At 37.9% G+C, this 18,084-nt stretch overlaps 1 protein-coding gene across 1 annotated transcript; it reads left to right on the forward strand.

Annotated features, from left to right (window-relative positions):
• Nucleotides 1-1,229: 1,229 nt before the first annotated feature.
• LOC127155512 (coagulation factor XIII A chain) lies at nt 1,230-14,763 on the forward strand. Its single transcript, XM_051097760.1, has 15 exons — nt 1,230-1,265; nt 2,516-2,676; nt 4,388-4,573; nt 6,430-6,681; nt 7,630-7,748; nt 7,873-7,980; nt 9,754-9,931; nt 10,038-10,176; nt 10,258-10,361; nt 12,529-12,617; nt 12,718-12,871; nt 12,953-13,231; nt 13,319-13,479; nt 13,570-13,706; nt 13,880-14,763. Exons 2-15 carry the CDS (start codon nt 2,544-2,546, stop codon nt 14,016-14,018), a joined length of 2,178 nt encoding a protein of 725 aa, XP_050953717.1. The 5' UTR covers nt 1,230-1,265; nt 2,516-2,543; the 3' UTR covers nt 14,019-14,763.
• Nucleotides 14,764-18,084: the final 3,321 nt, after the last annotated feature.

The raw sequence follows: 18,084 nt of genomic DNA on the forward strand, positions 1-18,084 counted from the left end.
ACTTGTCATTTGGGTCAAACACAAGTTTCATTTCCACATATTTTCTAACACTGCCCTCAGAGACACTTCCTGATATTCATCACAAAACATGTGTAACTTCACTCTGTAATAATGTGTTATAATTATTATACGTTTCTAAGAACAGCATCTCACACACCCTGAATTCGAAAAACTAGTTTAATGCCTCAGATGTGATCAGTTCAGTCAGTAATCCAGCAAAATGATTTGATATATTCAACTGAAATTCTCTCAGATGTAGTTGTCTTTTTCTTCTATCACTTTTCATGCTTGACATATGAATCACTGCTGGTCGACTGTTACCAATTTATGACATTATTGAGACATTTTTTTTTCAATCTACTCAAATTGCACCCAAAGTAATCTTAACTGCTCTGTTTTATACTCGTATCACATTTTTAGGCTCTGTCTGACTACATTTAGTATAAGTAAGGATTCTGTATGGATGGATACTAGTATGGATTAGGCTGTTATTAGTTTATAACTCAGTCCCATTTGCTATTTTTATATTATCACTACTCTAAGAAGACATCATCATTAACATTTTATCTGAGGTATGATATTTCATCAGCAGGAATTTTCATCTTCCCTATTGATTTCAATCAGAAGAGTATTTATGTTCATGAAGGCTTTCATAACCTTGAACTATAATTTACTGACTGAAACATAAAACCTCTTAAGAATTATGTAAGTTAAAATGGCAGTTGGGAACTTTATGATGTTATTTTTGCACAATAAAGTGTTGTATTTTAGGCCTCAAAAGAAACCTTATGAAATAAGGAACAATTGGAAATAACATACTCCAAATGAACCAGCCAGTCAAATGAAGTGGTGAAACTGATCAATTGTCAGTTTCATTATTTTATTTTTTGGACATACAAAATAGAAATATAGAAGTGACTTAGATCTTTGAATCACTGCCATAGAACACGTTTCATAGTTTTGTAGCAATAACTATTGTGCTTTATTGGTTAAAAAAACAACAACAGTTTAATCATCTGACTGTTTGTCATCTATGTTAGTGATGGTCTGGAATATGCTGCTGTCATCAAGAATCAGAATCAAGGTCACAGATTTGTGGGTCAAACTAACCTGTTGGGATCGTCTTGACTTTGGAGGCTTTGGTTCCATGGAGATGTTTTTCTCCAGTGGAAGAGGAAGTCCTGAGCCTTTATTAATCAGAATGGGGCTCCTCATGGGCACATCGGCCTGGAGCTTCTCTGAAGACCATCTACTCTTCTCAGACCGTGAGTTCAACACTTCTAAAGACTCCTTCTGAACTTAACAAGTTTCTGAGCTTTGATTTCAGCTATTAATACTATGCTTTCAGTTTTTTTACTGTTTATGTTTGAACAATTGTCTGCATTTTTCTCTCACATGGTTAAACAAATTAAATTATATATGTTGTATATGTTGGCCATGGCCATAAATTAAGAACAACTTCTTAATCTGTGGCCATGACTGACTAATTTCTTCCCTCATGTTAATTCAATCGAAATAATTTACTAAAACAAAAGAACAAAGAGAAAAAAATATATATATATTTTTTATTTTTACACACATTCATATTTTAGTTTGTATATTTGTATTTTTTTGATTAATTTTTACATTTTTACCTTTGTGTGTACCCTTATATATATATATATATATATATATATATATATATATATATATACAATAAATTAAGCAATTTAATTGCTATTACTGCATGCAGTATTTATCTTACGTGAACAGAAATACACTAGAAAAAGTTTAGGGTGAGTACTGTATTTTTTAAGAAATTTATTTTATTTAGCAAGGGTGCAATAAATCAACAGTAAAAACAATTATAATGTTACAATTTTCTATGTCAAAAAATATTTTCATTAAAAAAAAATCCACAAAAATTTGAAGCAACAGCTGTTTTCATCGTTGATAATAATCAGAAATGTTTCTTCAGCATCATGTGACACTCAAGATGTAATAATGATGCTGAAAATTCAGCTTTGATCACAGAAAAATTATATTTTTACATATAATTACATAGAAAGCAGTTGTAAAAATTGTAAAATTACTTCACAATTTTACTGTATTTTTGATTAAACAAATGCAGGCTTGGTGAGCATAAACGGCTTTTCAAAAACATTCAAACTTTTGAGCAATGTTGTAACTGTGTTAATGATGGGTCTGTGACAGAAAGGCTCTTGCTGCTGCTGGTACTGCATTGCTCAGTTGAGAATGATATTTCATCAGTGCTTTATGATTCTCACAGTTTCACTGCGAGTTTGCCTTTCCTAAAATAGTCTAACACCATATTGCATCATATCTTCCCACGGGGGCAGACAGAAAGAAATAGATAAAGTCTTGTTCATTCAACACACATTTCACATGCATGTATACAAGTACTATCTGTCCTTTCCTCTGCAGCTGCCATGAATTTACAGATATGTCTCAGACATGTACCAAATGTAAAGTCTCTGTATTTTAAAGTCTATCATTAATATGATCTGTCCTCCAGGTAAACTTCAACACATCTTGTGTACATCATGTCACTCCCGTCCTACCTTGCTTGGCCCTGGGGACCCCAACGCGGCCGTATTACCATTGACAGATCAAACTCAGATGAGTTTAACCCACCTGAGTTTGAGGCTTTTGAAGGCGTGACACCAAGAGCACCCGGTAAAGTTCTATACATATTCCACTGAAAATTTTGATAAGCTTTTGAAAGCTAACACATTTAGAAATCAAGGTGTCAGATTTTTCTTAAATCACTCCACAGTTTTGACACCGCACCCTTAAAGATGACAATATTGCTCTGTTCTAAAATCTAGTAAGCTGCCTTCATAGACAGCATCCTAGGCATTTTATGCCTGATCCAATATGGTGGACCAAGTGGAATGCAATGTCTGTTTTTTGAGCTGGATGCTTATATGTCCTGCTTTTAAGATCACCACTGTTTAATACTTTACCCAATGGTATATAATTCATAAATAAATAGATTTAAACATAAGATAAGTTTACGCTAATACAGATGTGGCCATTAAGAATGTATGTTTTGTTTTGTTTTTCCCCACGGCATGCTGCAATTCGTCCTAAAACATACATTTTAGACACAATATAGTTAATATTGACTGCTCCAAACTATTTCCAAACAGAGTCACAGCAGAATATTTGTATCTGGAGTCAAAACAGTGGCATTTGTTCTGAATCATTCAGCGCTTTAGATTTAATGACTCATTCATGCTTCGTTTCTCAGTCAGCTGTTTTGAGCGAATCGAATGAATGAATCAGTCAATGACTCCCTCATTAAGACTTGTTGCCACCTACTGTGGTTTTACTTTCAAATTTAAAGTATCATTTGATTTTTTCCAACATTTCATATTTCTATATTCATTTGTTTTTAAAACATTAATATTATAACCTTATTTATGTATCTGTAAAGTGTCTGTGTGTAAGTACATCTAAATGCCTCTTCAAATGCAGCTTCTGGACCTCTACAGTGCATAGATGAATTTTGTCTGATTGGTAACAGCCCTGTCTTATTATTCTAATTGCATTTATTGAATAGATTTAAAAATTTAAATGATGTGGGACACAATTAAAAAGCTTAGAACAGGCGCATTTTTAAAGGTAAAAAAGACCCTGGGAATTGATTTAAATATTTAAAAAGAATTTAAACTGCTTATGGGATTATTTTTTAGTTTTTATCCTGGATCCACTGTGTCCTGCAAAGTGTCTGGTGTTAAATGGCCTATTTAACACCAGACACTATTTTGAATGCTAAAATGCATTGTATTGTGCTAATGTCAAAATTGCTGTACTGTCGAACAGAGTGCTTCATCTGGTCTGTTTGGACAAGTAGTTTTGGTAGCATGTAGTTGTCATTGCTCTTGTCTTTACACAAAACATCAGAAACAGATAACTACTGCCAAACTTGTACAAAGCTTGTAAAGGCTCATTAATTGTTATTAAAGGGTTAGTTTACGCAAAAATGAAAATTCTGTTAATTACTCACCCTCATGCTGTTCCAAACCCGTAAGACCTTTGTTCATCTTCGGAACACAAATACATTTTTTTATTAAATCTGAGAGTTTTCTGACATTGCATAGCAACGGAACAGTAAACGGAAATTACACGATCAAGGCCCAGAAATAGTCGATAGTCATAAAATAGTCCATGTGACATCAGTGGTTCAACCGTAATTTTATGAAGCTACGTTTCTGGGCCTTGAACGTTGTAGTTCCGAATGTGGTAGACAGAATTTCTATTTTCTCTAATAGGTTTATATATGTATAGTTGGAAACTGTTAGTTCTGATTGAGCTGCAATAATGGTAGTATTCAAAAGCTCATGTAAGTTTTTTTTGTTGTTTTTTTTGTTTTTTTTTCCAGCAACACCACCTCTCTCAGTGCTGAATGTTGATATGCGCGCGATAGAAAACAAGAACGCGCACAACACCAGCAAGTACAAGAACACCAGTCTCATTGTGCGCAGGAATAAAGAATTCATCATCATCATCAGGTTTGACCGACCCTTCAATAACCAGCAGGACAATGTGCAGATGGAGTTCCTGATTGGTGAGAAAATCTTTCAAAACCATCTCATTTCCAACCCAATTTTGAGAAAATGTAACAAATGACAGGATTCATACAGACACAAATTATTGTTGTTGTTGTTTTTAAACTTTGTATTAGGTGGCCTTAATTACTATGCAATTACATTTAAATTAAACATTTGATACAGTGCACTTATTGTGTACATACATGATTTACACATTGTACTTGCATTTTAAAAAACACCTGCATGTAATTACATCTGTCATTTTCTGTAATTACATTTATAGTTGCACTGTTGAACCACCCTTAAACCTGCTCATACCACCAAACCTGCTCCTAACCTTACCCGTATCCCACCTTAATAGCAGCAAAAGTGTTTTGCAATACAATATGTACACAATAAGTACATTGTACTTATTTTTTGGTGTATGTACATTGTAGTTAAGCCCACCTAGTATAAAATGGGACCAAAAAAATAACCATAACTGTCATAAACCTACAAATTCATATGAATAAGTCAGTAATTCACCAAAATATTAAATAGTTACAAATTGACATAGGAGTTTTCTTTTGTTGTAGTATTTTTCCGAACTCCAAGAAAATTTCATGGTTGTTTTTTAGGTCTTAGACCTCAAATCTAGGTCTAGATTGGAATTAGTATCATATTTCAGTGACTAAAGGACAGTTTCATCCAATAAACTGAAAATATTTTGCTTTTATACATATAGAGATTTTACATTCTTATACTATAAATGTTTATTTGTGGATGAATCAGCATCATTGGTCAAAGTTGAATGAATTTTTTGTTGGTTTATAAGCATTTTGTTACCCTTTCATAACCATTTAACAGTCTTCGTAAAGGTACAATTCACCCCAAAATTATAAAAAAAGTAATCATTTACTCACCTTCATGTTGCTCCAAACCGGTATGAATTCTGCAGAACATAAAATTGAATAATGTTGGTAACTAAACCATTGCATGGACAAAAAAAAAAAACACTGGAACATTTCTCATATCTATTTTTATGTTCCAAAGAAAGTAAGCCATACACGTTTAGAAATTCTCAGACTGTGTAAATTATGACATTTTTGGTTGAATCATTCCTTTAAAAAAAAAAAAAAGAGTGTGGTGACCCATAATATTGTGTCTAGTTAGTACTGACCCTGACAATAGCTGTGGAGGAGCCCACACAGCAGAGGAGGAGGAAAATGACAACAAGAAATGTATAAGCCTGACCAGAAGTAACCATACGGAGATGGAATTACATCAGTGATGCTTTTAATGCTCGAGAGGAACATGAACTTACTGAGAACAGAGCCATTAATGGACTGGAAATAACTCTCAGACAAACAATGAAACTGAGAAAATATCTGCCCATCTTTATTAGAGACTTGCACGTACATCAACCGGAGCGTAGTGCCATTCTGCAGTTAGGTCAGCTGAATAATTGAAGTGATGTTCCCTCGGCTGTCTCCGCACCATTTAATTCAGTCTCGATGTCAGCTTCGTGTTCATTATTGCCAGCTCAGCTGCTGTCCTGTGGGAAGATGTCCTCTTGAGGTTTGGGCCCTTGTTACTGGAGCCAATCCTGAGAGCACCATTTTTTCCATTTGTTATTTTTTCATTTTGACCCAAGCAAGCTCACCCAAACATATCAGAGCACTATATTTTGATTGATATTTTCATATTTATTTGTTCATACAATGAACATCAACAGAGTCCAGTGTTATTTTTGACCCCACTGGCTTCAGACATACTTCAAAATATCATCTTTCATGTTCCACATTAGAAAGCAAGTCATACGAGTTTGGAATGAGAAAAGAGATCATTTTTAGGTGAACTGCACTTTAATACAAGCATATATCTATCCTCACAGGTAGTTCACCTGATGAAAACAAAGGTACCTACATCATTGTGTCAATTGGAAAAGAGAAACGTGATGGTCGCTGGAAGGGTCGCGTCATCGGCGTGCAAGGCAATGAAGTAACAGTGGGCATCACACCAGATGTCAGCTGCATCATTGGCCGATTCCGCACCTTTGTAGCAGTAGTGACTGATTTGGGAAAACAGCGCACACAGAGGAATCCTGACACAGATTTCTATGTGCTGTTCAATCCTTGGGACCCTGGTGAGTACAAGACTTTATATTGTGTACTGACAACACCTACAGTACTGTGCAAAAGTTTTAGGCCACTAGTTTAGCCATTTTCACCAGCTAAAAAATGGTAAGTTATTTCTATCTTTTGCTGTAGTGTGTCAGTAAAAAATATCGGTTTACATTTCCAAACATTCATTTTGCCATTAATTGTGATAATCTAGTGAGATTTTTGTTTGCACAAGGAGTCTGACAACAGCCAGTGCTCCACACAGACATTTGATCTCATCATCATCCAATCTGTCTCTGGAATGACATGAAGACACAGAACAAACTGAAACAGACTAAATCCAACGTGGCAACGTCTCCAAGATGCTTCAAGAGACCTACCTGCAAATCTACCTGAAAAATTTTGCGCAAGTGCACCTAGGGCAAAAGCTGCTGTAAACGCAAAGAATAGTCGCACCAAATGTTGATTTTATTTAGTTAATAGAAGGTAATTGATAAAGAAAATCTATTTATGACAGCATCCTCATTTTACAGCATTTTTACACAAGTGCCTAAAACTTTTAACAGTGCTGCAGCTTTGCAGGTAGGTTTCTTGAAGCATCCTGGAGACTTCGTCACAGTTCTTCTGGATTTAGTCTGTCTGAGTTTCTTCTGTTTCTTCATGTCATTCCAGACAGACTGGATGATGATGAGATCTGATCTCTGTGTAGAGCACTCGCTGTTATCAGACTCCTTGTGCATACAAAAATCTCAGTGGATTATTAAGATTAATGGCAAAATGAATGTTTGGAAATGTAAACTGATATTTCCTACTGACACACTACAGCAAAAGACAGACTTTAACTGACTTTAAACCATTTTTTAGCTGATGAAAATACTAGTGGCCTAAGGCTTTTGCACAATATAGATGGCAACAAACTGTAATAATTATAACAAAGGCAATGCAGCTATTTTGTATATGTTGCCACACAGCGGATCAGGTGTACATGTCCAAAGATACCGACAGGCAGGAGTATTTGATGAATGAGGTAGGGACCATCTACAATGGAGAATTTAACAACATAACCTCCCGTTCATGGAACTTCGGCCAGGTTGGTAGTTTTCTGGAGATGTTTCTTCACAAAGAAAACAAAACAATGCTCTTCCACATATGGTGGACTATTCAAACTGATATCTTGATTTTTTTTTTTTTTTACATTTTATGGTGTCTTGTAGTTTGAGAAGGGGGTACTGGATGCCTGTCTTTTGGTTCTGGATGCCGGGAAAGTACCACTACTGTACCGTGGAAGTGCCACTGAAATAGTTCGGCAGGGATCAGCCCTGGTATGATTTAGACTGATACATTAAAAAAAAAAAAAGGTTTTAATATCAAACTGTTAAAACTACAGTATTCCATTAAAAAAAAAAAAAAAAAAACATGGCAATCAAAAATGCAGTTTTGCTAGAAAAAAAAAAAAAAAAAAAAAAAAAACCACTGCATATACAGTGATCAGCCCCAACAGGGGTGTCCAGTCCTGCTCCAGGAGGGCCACTGTTTAGCTCCAACCTCAGTTAAACACATGATCCCACTAATCAATGTCTTACTAGGCATGCTACAAGCTTCCAGGCAGGTGTGTTGAGGCTATTTGAAGCTCATCTCTGCAGAAGATGGGGTCTCCATGAATCAGATTTGTTGGTCCAGTACATCCCATAGATGCTCAACTGGATTGAGGTCTGAGAAATTTGCAGGCCAAGAAACACCTTGAACACTTTGTCATGTTGTTCAAATCATTCCTAAACAATTTTTAGCAGTGTAGCTGCTAAAAGAGGCTATCAGGGATCACCACTGCCAAGATTGGGTGTATGTGGTCTGCAAAAAAACGTAGATGGCAGACCTATGTGTCAAAGCAACATCTACTTGAATGCCAGGAGCCAAGGTTTCCCAGCAGAACATTGCCCAGAGCATAACACTGCTTCTGCCAGCCTGCCATCTTCCCATAGTCTTTCCTGCTGCCATTTCTCAGGGCAACGATCACCTGATCTGAGGCTATCCACCTGATCTAAGAGAGACATTGTGTGACCATTGCAGTGACCACTATAGGTACTTTCACGAGTGGACAGGAGTCATCATGGGCACTCTGCCTGGTCTGCAGCTACACAAACTGTGTTCTATCATGGCTGGCTTTATGTTTTCAGCACTTTGAGCTAGAGTAGCTTTTCTGTATGACTAGACCAGATGGACTAGTCCAGGGATAGGCAACTTCAGTCCTGGATTGCCGATGTGCTGCAGAGTTTGGTTTCAACCCTGAAAAAAAACTCACCTGCCTGTAGCCCTAGTAATCCTGAAGATCTTGATTACCTTGTTCAGGTGTGCTTGATTAGAGTTGGAACTAAACTCTGCAGGTCATCGGCACTCCAGGACAGACGTTGCCTATCTCTAGATTAGCCTATGCTTCCCATGTACATCAATGAGCCTTGTGTGCCCATGACCCTAGATCTTCAGCTGTCCCTCAATGCACCACTTTGGTAGGTACTAACCTCTGGGAATGCCCCACAAAAGATGCCATTTTGGAGATGCTCCAACCCAATCATCTTGCCGTCACTACTGGGTCTTTGTCAAAGTCTCTTAGATCTTTTCGCTTGCCCAATTTTTCCTGCCTCCAGCACATGAAATTCAAGAACTGACTGTCCACTTGTTGCCTAATACATCCCACTTCTTAACAGGTGCCATTGTAACAATATAATCAATGTTATTATTGTGGCTGATCACTGTAGGTTTTTAACCCTGTTCCCGGGGACTCACTGCCCTGCAGAGTTTAGCTACAAATCTAATCAAACATACCTGAACCAGCTAAACAAGGTCTTCAGGATCACTTGAAAAACGAAAGGCCAGGTGTGCTGAAGCAGGTATTAAATGATATTTGCAGGACATTGGGTCCCCAAGAGTAGGGTTGAAGACATTTAAGGTCATAAAATAAACTACTGTTATAAATACTTTAAAGCTTTTTTCTTTAGATTCTTTCTACAATAAATATTTGTTATTGTTATTTTCTAAAATACTAAGCTGCTGGCCTTATTATTTTGGCCTATTTATGCTATTCAGTGGTATATTTTCAGATGAACTCCCAGGACGATGATGGAGTCCTGGTTGGCAACTGGAGTGGTGATTACTCCATTGGCACAGCACCCACTGCCTGGACAGGAAGTCCTGAAATCCTGCTCAAATATGCCAAAGAAGGTTGTGTACCTGTGTGCTTCGCACAGTGCTGGGTGTTTGCCGGTGTGTTGAACACTTGTGAGTAATGCCAATGCAGATTCTTGTAGGTTCTGAAATTCAGGTTATTTAGAAACTTTGAAAAAAGACTGTGGTGTAACCATGGCACTCTGACTATTCCTTCCAGTTCTGCGCTGTCTTGGGATCCCTGCACGAGTCATCACCAATTACTGCTCTGCTCATGACAACACGGGCAACCTGAAGACAGACATTGTGCTGGATGAAGACGGGAAAGTGGACAGAGGTCGAACAAGAGACTCAGTCTGGTGAGATACACAAAGCACACACAGTCTGATAGGTAATGATGATAAAATGTTACTTAGTGACAATGATTCTGTGTTTTACAGGAACTACCACTGCTGGAATGAGGTGTATATGAGGAGGCCTGATCTGCCTGAAAAATATTCTGGCTGGCAGGTGATTGACTGCACCCCTCAGGAGACCAGTGATGGTATGATTCTTGACATCCACAACATACGCAGGTCTTCCTCTAAAGTTCACTATTTAATTTAGGAGACACTATCCATATTTAAATGTGACCAGCTAGTCCGGAGTGTGCAAGAAAACCTCACTCCCCTGATCTCAAGAAGTGCACTAGCGTCTGTCCCTAAAGGCTGTTGTCTTTAGCATCCTTGCTAGCATGCCCATCTCCCATGCTGGTCTGAATCCCACTCAGAGTGAGCAGAACCGGATGGGTTACATTGCTGCCATGGCCCTTGATGGGAGTGAGGTTTAGTGGGGTGAATGTAACGAAGGCCAGCTAGTGAGAGCTGTGCAGGTAAACCTCACTCCCTTAATCGCAAGCGGCACGCTAGCGACTGGCTGGAGTTTTTAGTATACCTGTTAGTGTGCCCACTTCCCATGTTGGTTTGAATCCTGTTCAAAGTAGGGTGGGTAGAACCAGAGGAGTTACATTGGTGCCGTGACCTGGATAGGAGTGAGGATTAGTAGGGTGAGTATAACGGATTTAACTTTATTTTAAGGGTGGCTATATACAGAATATATATATATAGAATATAGGGTGGCAATATAGAAATCCTGGCCAGAACGTGTCCTGTAAAAATAGCATGTACGGTCACCCTATTTAGCGTACTTATTAGTGCACCTGTAACGGAGGCCAGCTGGTGAGAGCTGTGCAGGTAAACCTCATTCCCTTGATCGCAAGAGGCACACTAGCGACTGGCTGGAGTTTTTAGCATTCTTGTTAGCACGACCGCCTCCCATGCCGGTTTGAATCCCTTTCCAAGTGGTGCGAGTAGAATGGAGAACAGCTAGTAAGAGCTGTGCAGTTAAACATCACTCTTCTGAACTGAGGAGACACATTAGCGATTAACGCTAGAGGCTGCAGTCTTTAGGGTTCTTATTAGCGCACCTGCCCCCCATGCTGGTTCAAATCCTGCTCCAATTGGGGCGAGGAGAACCGGAAGGGATACATTGGTGCAGTGACCCAGATGGGGGTGAGGTTTAGTGGGGTGAGTGTAATTAAGGTCAGCTAGTAAGAGCAGTGCAGGTAAACCTCACTACCCTGATCTGAAGAAACGCATTAGTGACTGACGCTAGAGAATGCGGTTTTTATTGTTAGGGTGGCTATATACAGAATATATATATATAGAATATAGGGTGGCAATATAGAAATCCTGGCCAGAACGTGTCCTGTAAAAATAGCATGTATGGTCACCCTATTTAGCGTACTTATTAGTGCACCTGTTTGCCATGCCGATTCGAATCAGCAAGTAGAATCAAAGGGGTTACATTGGTGCCGTGACCTGGATGGGAGTGAAGTTTAGTGGGGTGAGTGTAACAGAGGCCAGCTAGTAAGAGCTGTGCAGGTAAACCTCACTCTTCTGATCTGAGGAGACACATTAGCGATTAACGGTAGAGGCTGCAGTCTTTAGGGTTCTTATTAGCATACCTGTCTCCCATGCTGGTTAAAATCCTGCTCCAACTGGGGCAAGGAGAACCGGAAGGAATACATTAATGCAGTGACCCAGATGGGACCCTGACTCAAAAGATACTAGAGGCTGCGCCTTCTTGTGCCCAGCTACCTAGCCTACTGAGTTTTAACTAAGCTAATTTTTCAACCCTGTTACCCATTTGGGCATATTTTATTAGAACCTATAGTATACATTTTTAATTTATATTTACAAATTTAGGTATGTCACAAACTGTGGTAACAGGGATGAAAAAAAATGTGACCAAGTGTGAAATAAAACAGCTCATTTATATTTGATCTCCTAAAATTAACATACTGTACAATATTTAAGAATGTCTTTTCATTGATACTTTTCATTGACAAACAAACAAAAATGTAGCTTTCAAGCCCTATTTGGTACACTGTTCATTTAAAGTGCCAAGAGCTTGAAATAGCATGCTAGACTTTTAAAGGCCTACATTTAGACCTTCCATCTGCTTGGAGATTCGAGGGATGTCTGAGGTTTGGGGTTTTGGCATTTCTGTTCATTCAGCATCTGCTCTGAACATATGCATTTGAAACACACTGTAACTTATAAATGAGCATCTTCGTAATATTCCGTGTGGACCCATATACCATTGGTATCATAGTACAGTAATGCTTATGCTAAATGAAACACATAAGTTATTATTCTTCTTTCATTCAGGTCTTTACCGATGTGGCCCGACGTCTGTCAATGCTATCAGAGATGGAGAGCTCAGCTATCCGTTTGATGCAAGGTTTGTCTTTGCAGAGGTAAGAAACAATAATTTACTTTCCGCCTCTTTAGTTTGCCACATCTTCATTTCAGCACATTGCATTTGAAAAACGGAAAAACTCTTTCTGCTGTCTCCAGCTGAACAGTGATGTGATTTACCATCAGTCTGATAAGTACGGAAACTCAAAGATCATCTATGTGGACACAGCATATGTGGGAAAACTCATTATCACCAAAAGGGCAAACAGTAACAACTATGAGGACATCACTTCTAACTATAAATACCCAGAAGGTAAGTTTCACTTGGTCCAAAAACACCTGCACATGGACACATTTCCTTTCCCATGAAATCTTTCAACCCTCCTGACTCTAGGCAGTGAGAAGGATAGGCAGGCCATGCAAACGGCAGAGCGTCGTGGCGTTCCTACCAGGGACTACTTCCCACTCAGTGAAGCAGGTGTGGACATCGAGCTCCAGGCCGACACCATCAAAATGGGTGACAACTTCAAGCTGACGCTGAACGTTAAGAACCAGACCAGCCAAACCTGCACCCTTAGTGCCAACATCAGTGGCTATGTGGTGTATTACACGGGCGTCACCAGCGCAACTTTTAAGCTTGTAAACAAATCTGCAACTGTGGATCCCTGGAATAGTGAGTGTCACTTTACAAGTTCATTGTAGGATTAGGGCACATGCAGTTTAGAAATAAATCAGTTCATTTATGAAAATCATGTCACAGCCACAAAACTGCTGATAGACGTCCAAGCTGTGGAATACATGCCCTACCTGGTGGAACAGTCCAACCTGCTCTTTGTGGTGTATGGACGCATTGAGGAAACTGGGGTTTCCCTTTCAACAATGAGAGTTATCACTCTTCGTCCTCCTGAGCTTTCAATTAAGGTATAGATCCTCCGAAACCAATTGTAGAGGAACATATCTGATACATTTGATCTTTTATGTTAGTTAACAGTTATTATGATTCATCTTAAGCTGACTGGAACACCACGTGTTGGAAGAGATCTCATGGTTGTCGTGTCTTTCCGAAATCCCTATAACTTCATCCTGAAAAACGTTCAGCTCCGCCTTGAAGGCCCTGGTCTGATAATGACCAAAGTGAAAACATATGAGTAAGCTGAAATAAACCTCTGTCATATTTATCTTTCCATTTTATTTTGTTGCCAGCATAATTTGTAAATCACATCAGTTTCCTTTTAACTTATATATATACAGTACATTAACTACATATATATACAGTATTTTTTTCTTCATGCGTATACACTATATCCATTTCCACTTGCAGGCAGATTGTACCTGGTGGCTCAGTGCAATATACAGACACGATCACCCCTCAGTCTCCCGGGAAGAAGGTGCTGATAGCGTGCCTGGACTGCGCTGCACTGAGGCAGGTCACCAATCAGCTGGAAATCATCGTGCAGTAACAGACTGCCACGAGGGAACCACAGAGAAAAGATAGAGGTGAAAGAAAGAAAGGAGGGGTTGAAAGGGTTCCCAGTACCATTTTATTGTGTTGTCTTGCTTTACTTTACCAGCGTTATCTAAATACAAGCTAATGTTCTTTATTTTAGTTTTTACAAAACACCCATACCTGCCATCACTGGACTGTTAAAAAATGTAATTGGTACTGTTCAACCACCATCATGTAGTAAAATGATGGATACCGAGGAATACAAGCATTTTAAGCAAAAGGTTTTCATTAATAAACTCATTTAACTTTATAAAATACGCACAAGCAAATATTGTGTGGATGTGAGAAATCATAAGTTTATCAGAATAAACTGTAAATTGGGAGTGGGAGGAAGAGTGGGAAAAAATTGGGAGAAACACAGTATTGGCAAGTATGCACTTGACCTTTGCTTGCACCTGAGAATGTTTTTATGGGTGTATGAAATTTCGATGCATACAGGAAAATTTGATCTACATAAACCGAAAGGTTTTTTTTTTCTTTTCCACACTCAAGTTTTCAAGCACATGTAAAATAAAGGTAATAAAAGTCTATTAAAATGTAGGCAGAAAATGTAAAAGATTTTCTGAAACTACACATGAATCTAAAGAAATCTAAATTGCTTTTTTGGTTGGGTACCTTAATTGACATAACTGTATTAATCAGACTGTATTAATCAGAATATATTCATATTTTCCCTGCTGTAATGCCACTGAGTTGTGTTTTACTAATATAAACTAACAATAAACCTTTAGCATATAAGCATTTTTGATGGTTTTGTTTTTTATACTGCAATTCTTTATTTACACATCAACACCAACTGAAAAAAAATATTTGGGTTGTAAGGGATATGGCTCTTATGTCAAGATATGTGCAGTAATTAGACCTAAGGCTGAGCCAAAGGTACTAGAACGCAAATCTGCAACTTTTAGCCAAAAAAAGCGTAACGGCTAAAGCTAACACTGCAGCGTCAACTGAGGCTTCACTATGCTGAATAAAGTTTTTTGTTGTTTTTTAGGAAATAGCTTCCCGTTTATTGAATCAACAACTATCGGCTAATCTTCAACATGTTTTACACTAAACGATAGTTTTGGATTGAACTCTTTTTAGATTTAAAAAAAAAATTGTTTGATAGGAGAAGTCACGAACAGGTAGGACAGGTGGGATTCAGCTTCACTGTGAGAAAAGTTACTTTTAAAAGTAATGTATTACAATATTGCGTTACTTCCTTCAAAAATTAATTATATTAGTTACTTTATAGGGAAAGTACTGTGTTACATTACTTTTGAGTTACATTTGTGTTACTTTTTAAATCTGGGCAGGGTTTGCTTTGTTTTTAATATAAAAAGTTCAATTTTTAGCTAATATAAAAGCCCTGGCTTTCACACCAAAAAGTGAAATGAATAATCCTAAGGCTGAAGGAAAAATAAATTCACGTCAGTAGAACACAGGAGAAGAAGGTTCGACACTCTTCAGCAATAAAAAAAAAACAAAAAACAATAAAAGCACAAATGTTCATTTTTGCTTATTAGTATGGTTGAACTGGATCAAAGGTCAGTAGCAAAGACGCTGGTTAATAAAATGGCATTAAATACATAAATCTGTTTTTTTTTTTTTCCTGAGTGAGATGAATCACATCGAACACAATGAACACAACGTCTCTGTATTTCCAATTTCTCTCAACATGGGCACATTGAACTTGTCAGTCAATAAATGGAGAAGAAAACGGGGGAAAAAAACAATAACACTTTCTATCAAGGCTGTATTTATAATACATTATAATGGTATTCTTAAGACATTATAATGAATGCATAATGCATTACAAAAAAATATGATATGCTACATAATCTCATAAATAATCAAAACAATTATAATACATTATAATTTGTAGTTATTTGTAGTTGTAGTTATTTTAAGAGTATAATTATTTATAACACACGATAAACACCATATGAAATCTACACCTTGTGGATGCAAGTGGATGCAACATACTGTATTCATTATGTGTTATAAATCATCATACTCTTAAAAGCTATAACCACAAATAAGTAAATATTATAATACATTAAAACTGTTCTTATTAATACTCATGAGATGATACAATATATTATAATTTTTTTTTTTTTTTTTGAATGCATTATGCTTTCAGTATAATCCCTTAAGAATACCCTTATAATGTATTATAAACACGGGCTTCATAGAAAGCGTTACCAAAACACTTCTTTGAAAAAGTAACTCAGGTATTTACGTTAGTGCGTTACTTTACTTGTTACTTGAAAAAAAGTAATCTGATTACGTAACGACTGATTCACGCCATATCCTAATTACCGTAATTTCGAGATGACAACATGTGACGTTCTGCTCGGAACTGTTCACGTCCTCAAACTCCGAATTATGATTTTCTATGGCAACACTATCAACGTCTAAACAGAGACTACGTTGGTCAGGTGGTACAGCAGTGATGTACAAGTCATGGCTCTCAGAAGACGGCGTAAACGCACCTTGAGTGCCGCACAACTCTGAAATTCAATGGCGTCAAGGCTGTAACCAAGCCAACATTTGTATGTGGGGCCCATATGGGTATAAACTGGGCTGAAAAATGGGCCTCATATAGGATTGTCCGCGGGTTCCGTAATGGCCCCATGTTAACTGCCCACGTGGATTTCATATAGGATTAAACTTGTCACAAAGTGGGACCCAACTGGGCAACATGCACAAGACCCATCTTGGTCCCAGCTGGTTGGTTATCAAGGCACACCTGATCCAAGTTGACCATTACGTTTTCTACAATAATACTATTATTAAGTATTACTTAAGTAATACAGACACTCTCATCTCCCAATAGTTAGACAATCTCTGGTTCAGTAAGGTATGGAAATTGGGTTGACAAGAGGAATTAATGTAGCTAATTTGAAAAGATTTTCGTTGGAATCATATGTAGCGTCAGTTTTCACTTGAGTAAGGACAGCTTTTCTGTGTGTCGCCTCAAATTTGCTTTAAAGCCAGTCCTCTCCAATAATCCTCATGTGGAGCCGCTTTTAGTACCGGGAAAGGAAATTTCGGGAGGGAAACAGTTGACGCACCTACCTAATGGCAGTTAAAGCTGATTTCTATGCAACAAGCAATAAAAACAGTAAAGGGTCCATTTTAATGTAGTTGGCTTTGCTCTGTGAGAAAACAATCAACGAGCTTCGTTACATCAACAAAATGATTTCACTGTTTGTCCTAGCACTTGATTCTTGTCATCCAAATGATTCTAGTTAGAATCCGCCTCGCCTGTTTTCACGAAAGAAAGGAAAACTCTGCTGACGCATTTTGGCGCCTTACCTCATTCACTCCACTCCCTCCATATTAATGAAACATGGTTTAGACAGCCCGCTCCACTGCATCAATGCTGCTGGAATACCCCCTTCTCTCTCTCTTTCTGTCTTCCCTGCTTTCCCCGAACCCTCCCCGCGCCCACCTGAATGAGTCACCACGGAAAACCTCTCAAGCTACGGAGTAATTGCCGGGTAGAACGGGGACAAACACATTAAACTGGGATTCCCTATGCTGTCGAAATGACAGTTAATTTAACTCCGTTCACTCAGGAGTTTTTAACGTTCCTCCAAGACTGGCTTTCAAATAATATTGGTATCAGCCAAAATATTTGCTTTTCTGATCAAAGAGATCACATAACCTACATATATTACACTTGTTGTTGCACACCCCTGCCACAAGATGGAGACAGAACATGAATAAAAACCTGCTATTGTTCGGGCTTCTATAGCATTCCCTATAAATTAAATCCATGATATTGCATCCCTCCCTGCATTGCAACACACCATGCAGGCTTTTTTCGGTTATGCAACTGCTCATTGTTTTCGAATGGTTTAACGCACGGATTTGCGCAAACTATGATGCTCATCTACAGACATACATTCATTATGTGGAAAAAAAAAAAAACTTTGCGTGATGACAAATGTAGTCCGATTGTAAAAATCATTCATACTGTCAATGACCAAAAAAAAAAAAAATTCGATCTTATTATGAAGAGCCCTCGG

This window comes from Labeo rohita, chromosome 24 (assembly GCF_022985175.1).
Source record: "Labeo rohita strain BAU-BD-2019 chromosome 24, IGBB_LRoh.1.0, whole genome shotgun sequence".
In the NCBI taxonomy this organism is placed as follows: Eukaryota; Metazoa; Chordata; class Actinopteri; order Cypriniformes; family Cyprinidae; genus Labeo; species Labeo rohita.